At 45.3% G+C, this 7,116-nt stretch overlaps 1 protein-coding gene across 7 annotated transcripts in view; it reads right to left on the bottom strand.

The window, feature by feature from the left end:
* Positions 1–7,116, bottom strand: part of LOC105462397 (N-terminal kinase-like protein) — a 16,467-nt gene that overhangs the window by 3,473 nt on the left and 5,878 nt on the right. Inside the window, exons 1-7 of one of the 7 annotated variants that reach the window (XM_011708944.1) lie at positions 3,252–3,632; positions 2,237–2,432; positions 1,911–2,057; positions 1,684–1,812; positions 1,369–1,580; positions 1,120–1,210; positions 537–1,019 (exon numbers count right to left, since the gene is read on the bottom strand). In XM_011708944.1, coding sequence (XP_011707246.1) covers positions 537–1,019; positions 1,120–1,210; positions 1,369–1,580; positions 1,684–1,812; positions 1,911–2,057; positions 2,237–2,350 — 1,176 coding nt within the window. In that variant the 5' untranslated portion in view covers positions 2,351–2,432; positions 3,252–3,632. Of the gene's footprint in view, positions 1–536; positions 1,020–1,119; positions 1,211–1,368; positions 1,581–1,683; positions 1,813–1,910; positions 2,058–2,236; positions 2,486–2,737; positions 2,920–3,023; positions 3,146–3,251; positions 7,034–7,116 lie in introns of those variants that run through there. The other 6 variants (XM_011708945.1, XM_011708947.1, XM_011708946.1 and 3 more) reach the window with 6 other exon arrangements.

Here is a 7,116-nt window from a genome sequence, read left to right as displayed (position 1 = left end):
AAAAGTGTCACTTTTTCTTTAAAATCCTAAAAGTTTTACAATTTTATACTTTTTAAACATGTTCTTAGTTCATCGACTATACAATTATATGTAAATTAAAAATATTTTTGGTTTTTTTGTTTCGGATAAAAATTACCAACTCTATTTTGCCCGCCATTTTGTAACTCATTTTGTAAGTAGCGAGGCATTTTAATCACTTATTTGCCATAACGTTATCTTAAATTTATTTAATTAAAATTTTTTTTGTATAATATAAGTATCCAGTAAAGTATCCGTACAGTAATGGAAAGATCGACTTTACTTTTCTTTGTTAAAAATATTCGCGACAATCACCTATTTTTCAGCGTCCTAAACCAGACGCCCTCCTTAATTCTATTAGTATCTTAATTATAGATACTAACGGAATTAATTCTAACTTAATTATAGATACTAACGAATTTATAGAACTTAAGATTACCATTTTAAAATATTTTCACTATAATGTATATAACTGATAAAATAATATTGTATAATAGCATCCAATGGAGCATCTTTACCTGAGGAAAAATGGCCTCGTTGACGGTAGCCGATTGCAAGTGATCGACGAATCGGTCCAATTGTTGCAGCAATCGTAATCTCGTCGCTCGGTCGTTCGACGCGAATAACTTGACGACACAGGGCACCACTCGACGCTGGTACTCAACGTCAGGTAACTGAGAGCCCAGTTGCAGCAGCGGCGGTAACACAGCACTTCCGGCGTCCCCGAATTCGAAAGCGGCCAGTAATTGCGGCAGGATCTTGTATCTGCCGACGCCGTCGGGAAACGAATCCAATTGCGCCGCCAATTGCGAGAAGAATCGTCCCTTCTCCCCGCGTTCCTTCATCTGGATCTCCTCCAGGAACAAAAGGGCGTCAACGAGATTATTCTTGAAGAAGCCGCCGTTACTGCGACAACGCGCTATCACGTCCGCGGGATTCGGTCTCCCTTCCGGATTACCTCCCGTTAGCTCTCGATATACCGTCGTTATTTGCTTCGGAATCTTGAATTATAAAGAGTTTTTACGTGCGTTATTAAAATATAAATTTTTTTAATTACAATTCCGCAAAAAAAAAAACGTAACATAAAACAAGCGGACTTACTTGACCTGTGACTTTAAGTTGCGAAGTGCTGTTGAGAGTGCCGTTGTACGTTTCCCAAATCAGGCAGCCGAGTCCCCACATGTCAACTGAGCTATTTTTGTTTTGTTTATTTATTTATCAGTGTTTTACGTTATTAATATTAAATCCAAGTTTGTAAGCTTTTCCGGTATCTCGTATCGTTTCTTATTGTACCTGTTACGTCTACAATTACATTGCTAAGTTTGGATAAAGTTAATCTAATTATTTTACCATTTAGTCGCGGGCTTTAAGCTTTCCTTAGCCTCCGGCGGTTGGTACACTTGGAAATTAGAGGGTAAGAAATTGTATGGCGTGTCCACGGCCGTCATGTACTCGACCCCGCCGAGTTTCCACTCGCCGCTCTCTTCGTTAACGAACACTGTCCACAGATTGACATTATTATGCCGTAAATTCCCGTCGTTATTTAAGAAGTTAAGTGCCCTCTGCCATCAAATCGAAGTAAAAATGTAATTATAGGATTTTCTTCCGTGTTGCCGCGTGAAAATCTCCGATCTGTGACGCACGTGATGCCTCACTTATACATACTGTGATTTGAAATATGCCCCAGGAGTAGTACAATTCCTTCTTGGACTCATTCTCGGAATTGCATTTCTGCGTCAGACGATTGTACAACGGCTCCACGCGCTCTGTGGCCAGGTAAACCATTTTGTCAGTCTGAGGTAACAAAGCACAGATTTACATCTTTATGTACACAAAGAATACACTACTACATATAACTACTACATATAAGCCAACATAATACAATGTCATACCTCGAGACTGTCAAGATACGCAAGTATACTCGGATGTCTGAGCGTCTTGAGTCTTTTGACAGCCGAACGGGCAATGTCCAGCTGCTGCTCTCCGCCGTTCTTAACATCGAAGACGAACACCGAAACATCCTCGCCCGTCGTGGTGCCCTGCAAAGAAGATCATGCGAGGATAAAAATACAATATTTTCACATAAATTAGACGGAGCTCTCTCTCTCTCTCTTTCTCTCTCTTGTGCCACCATAAATTAAAAACTGACAAAATATGACAGTTAGACACACACATTGTTCAGTGTGTCTCCCAGTCTCGTTGCATTTAAGCGAATTACCTTTCTCTTAGCCCTGTGCACCGTCCAAATGCTCTTGTTCTCCAAGCCCGCGATAGGCTCCCCGATGTCGTACGGGAAATCCTTGGCGGGATCCCTCGAGAAGAAGGACCACATTGTACCTCGTGTCTCGTCTACGGACCGCGCGGTCGATCTTCAGCGTGACGATATCATTGACACTGACAGCGGCGCATCAGAACTGCGAGAGTACAAAAGTCGCTACTGATATTTGCGCACTGCACGAAAAGCATGCTGGAAAAATTATGAATTTGTGACGTGGCACCGCGTTCTCCGTCACACCTTAACCAAGTTCCAAAGTAAAATCTAATCGCGATGGAAAAAAAAAAAAAGAAAACTACGACAGAGGTTAGGTGGCGAATCCGCGAGGGGAAAAAGACGACGAACGGGGTTTCCTCCCCCTCTGAGAAATGAGAATTGGAATTGTGTTTCTCCAAGCGGATTTCGCGGCAATGTATCGCGGAGTAAAAAAGTTCCCCGGAGAACCTGGCTACGCGTATCCCTCGCACTCGGCACGGAAACAATAAATTCTCCTCGTGCGAGACAACGGAAAGAGATCGATCCAACGAGAAAGGGGAGAAACGTGTGAGCGCACGTCGCTCCGGTGTCTGTCAACGTCGCGACATTGCCGTAATATAGTGTCGTGTCTCGAAAATTGACAATTTCGAGTCATTCATCAACCGGACAAAGGTACCCGTCAAAATCCATCTTTTTCCGATGGACAACTCGAAATTGTCATTTTTTGAGATGCGGCACCATTGCCGCGACGTACTCGAGAAACTGCTCGTCGAAACTCGTCAAAAAAGTTAACTTGTTTGTTTGTTTGTTTTTTTACATATCTGGTCATCACATGCAAACTACACCCGTGCTTATTCGCGCGCGCATGAACGGAGCTTCTCCCTGCTCGATTGTACCCCCGAGTATAGGAGAGGAAACGCCGGGAAGGTTAAGGAATTAACGGCTGCCTTCGGTTGCCCCGGGAGTAGCGAAGGAATCGCACCTGATCGAGCTCGCGCGGCACGTCATTTTTCGCGCGACGCGCGCGAGTTTCAAGTTCCGTCGTCGACCGAGACGATCAGAGAGACCCCCGCTCGATCCGGTAGCTCCGCTGTCGCTCCGCTTCTTCCTCGCTATAACCTCTATTGCCCAGTCGTCTGTTCTCGCGTTCGGGAAACGAGTTCTTCTTCTTCTTCTTCTTTTGTAGTGGCACCTGCTCTCAACTGAGAGTCAATACGGCCAAAGTTCTATGTCTGTGTCGTATATCCATGGGTTAGGTGAAAGCGTTTATGGGGACTTAGCGATTGCGACAAAAACGTGCGTGCTTGCTGAGACTAGTGCGAGTATTCTCTCACGGGCGCGTGCAGCGGGGTGGAGGGAGAGAGGGGGGCGCCGGGATCGGAGTAGGATAGTTAGTTTCACAGGAGTGCGCATCGTGAGATTAGCCAAGCGGGAGTTTAAAGGTTTTAAATAAAGATATTACATGCTTTACAGAAAGCCGACACAAGACGACAAAGTTGGACCGAGGGTTTTTTAAGCACTTCAAAAATATCTTTTCTGCAAAAGGCACCAATGCTTATACGCGCAACGAAGTTTCTCAAGGGCTGAGCGTGATTCGCAGTCTCAGGACAGTCAAACACGACATGATTGATATCCTGAATAGGATGCCCACACGAGCAGGACGGGTCGTCAACTAAGTTTTTCCTATTTAAGCTATGATTAAGGCTATAGTGATTCGAACGGATTCGCGAGACCGTCACAATCGCCCGTCTGTCGATTGTGTAGTGATAGTACCATGGCTTTTTCTGCTTGCAGTATATCTTCCGGAAGTATTGCACTCCCTTAACATTGGCCCAGAAATCAAGGTAGTTTTCGAAGTTAACACCTAATCTACTACGAGGGACTGCGAAAAAATCCGAAAGGGGAACCCTAAAAAAGTTGCTTCTACCCTCCTCAATGGCTCTCTTCGCAAGTACATCCGCCCGCTCGTTGCCGGATATACCCCTGTGCGATGGTACCCAAATAAGCCGTACTCTAATCCCTTCGCGACCTGCCTTCTCCAGCTCTGCCTTAATGCGTGGGATCAAATAATTATTTTTGTATAGAACCGAGCCCTCCAAGGCCTGCAGTACACTCTTTGCATCCGAAACTATAACCGCGTCGTCGATACCATATTCTTTCAGGGAAATAATTACGTTGTATATTGCCCACGCCTCGGCCGAAAAGACTGAGGCATGGTGTGGAAGCTTGTCCATGATCTCCAATCCAAGCTGAGGGGAGTGCCACGCGGCACCCACGCACGAGCTTTCATCAACCCTGGATCCATCCGTGTAAAAAACTATCGCATGTTCTAAGAATTTCTGAAAGGTTTCAAGAAAGACTGACTGCGCTGCTGAAGCAGGAGAGTCGTTTAAGAGTGGTAGGAGTTCCTCAGGAAAGTAATGTACCTCCGGAAAGGCAAACATGGATTCATAGGAGTAGCTATATTTTGGTAGTATCACTGTGTGATGTATAACCTGCTTGTGATGTTGCATTTGACGGAAGATTGGGATCAGTGGGAAATTTTTAGCTACATATAAACGTCTAGCAGGGGAGTTGGTCAGAACCATAAGATTTTCCAATTTTTCAGTCACCGGATGATCGGTAATAGAGATGATCTTGTATAAGTATCTAGCAGCCAAATACCGCACCCTGAGTTTAAAGGGAGGTTCACGCGCTTCGGCAAAAAGGACATTAAGGGGAGTGGAAATGCGCAGTCCAAGACAAGTGCGGAGAGCCGCATGTTGGGCGACCTCGAGTTTCTGCCGAGCTCTAGAGTGCTCCAAGCAAAATATTTGACTTGCATATTCCATAACACTTCTGCATAAGGCACGATAGACCGTAAGGAGCATTTGCGGGGGCGAGCCCCACCAGACTCCCCGCAACATGGACAGTACCTGTGAGATTTTCCGTACTTTATGATTTATATATTCCAGATGGGATTTTCCTGTCAAACCTGGATCCAAAATCACGCCAAGAAATTTAGCGGAGGACGAAGAGCTAATATTTGTTCCTTTATAAGCTATTGTATGTTTCGAATTAGCTACTTTGAGGGAACGCGAGAACATCATGAGCTGTGTCTTATCAGGAGAAATTTCGAGACCAAGTTGCTGTAGGAAGTCCCCTATATTCTCCAAGGAGATCTGTATAGACCGCATTGCACGGTTCGGATCAGAAGAGGTGGAGTATATCATGATATCATCCGCAAACTGAATGATCTTAGTATCCGGATGGAGGGCCGAAGCTATCTTACGAAGATAGAGATTAAATAGGGTCGGGCTCAGTACAGCTCCCTGGGGGGTGCCCTTCCGCGAGATCCGCTCTGGGTGCAGACGCCCCTGTGCTACAAATTGCACTGTTCTACTAGAGATCAAGTTTGCTATAAAGGTTAACGATTTTGGAGGAATGTTGAGGGCAACTAGTTCCTGCAAGAGTAAGTTGGGTTGCACGTTATCAAAAGCAGATTTTACATCTATAAACAACGCGGCCGTATGCTTCTGCTGGAGAAATCCCGACTGTATATCTGCCGTTAGTATGGTTAGATTGTCTAAACAGGATCGAAAGCTGCGGAATCCGAACTGAAATTCAGGAAGCAACACCTGATTTTCCATTAGCCAATGAATTCGATTAAGTAGCATCTTTTCAACTAACTTTAAAACACAAGACGTTAAAGCAATAGGGCGATAACCTTTACCCTGGGGTTTCGGAATAAGATGTACAAGAGAGTGCTGCCAAGAACTCGGAAACACCCCCTCGCTGAATAATGAGTTGACAATGTCTAGCAGTGTAAGAAGTAAGCTCCTAGGGAGGGCTCGAATTAATGCATAATCAATGCGATCCATCCCGGGACTTGATTTGCGTTTACTGACGGTGATGGCAGTCAAAAACTCCTGAAAAGTGAAAGGGCTATCAATCCACTCATGGGGGTTTCCCGGCACACTATTAAAGGTGAGAGGGGGGGTAGAGCAGGAGGGAGGACACAGTTTGTCCATGGCTTCTATGAGCACGGGATCTAATTCCTTCTTGCCGGACTTATTTGAGTTCATAGCCGGGGAGACGAGTCGCTTATTGCGAAATCTTTTAATCATCGCCCAGACTTCCGTAGAGGGGGTAAGGGGACCGAGGGATGCACAATATTCTCTCCAGCCATTTCTTTTGGCCAGTCTAAGGACTTGACGAGAATCATTGATCTGCTTCTTAAGGAGGTCGTAGTTTTCTACTGTCGGATTATGTCGATATTCTCTATAGGCTGCTTTCCTTCTACTAATCGCCTCAGCGCATTCCGCGCTCCACCAGGGAGCTGGGGGAGAACCTCGACGAGATCCCTTATTATAAGAGAATCTGCCACTACAGTTACGCGGAGGGGGGCAGACTTTATTCACCACTTCCTCTACCTCAGAGAAAAATGTTTGGTATTTAGCCAACGGATCACAGATAGAGATTTCGCTGATTTTCTTGATCAGGGATTCCGACAGGAGGGATAGATTTTCTTCAATGACTTTCCATTGTTTAGGGGCGATCCGGCGCTTGCAAGAGAAAGACTCCACCGAGTCATACATCTTATTGATGGAAATAAAAATGGGAAGGTGATCGCTTCCACAGAGATCATCGTGGACGGTGCACTCCACGAGCGGCGCCACGTCCGGAGAGGCAAACACCAAGTCGAGAGTGGACGGGTTTTTAGGGGGGGGAGGGAGAAAGGTATGCGAAGGAGAGCTCAAAAGCACCACATTGTAATCCTGCATTTCCTCAACGATAAGCCTGCCAGCTAAGGAAGTGCGCTGGGATCCCCACAGAGGGTGATGAGATCGTATAACTTCGTATAATGA

The sequence above is a fragment of the Wasmannia auropunctata genome, unplaced genomic scaffold (genome assembly GCF_000956235.1).
Source record: "Wasmannia auropunctata unplaced genomic scaffold, wasmannia.A_1.0 LD336099.1, whole genome shotgun sequence".
NCBI classification, from domain to species: Eukaryota; Metazoa; Arthropoda; class Insecta; order Hymenoptera; family Formicidae; genus Wasmannia; species Wasmannia auropunctata.
This window is presented reverse-complemented; position numbering and strand designations above follow the sequence as displayed.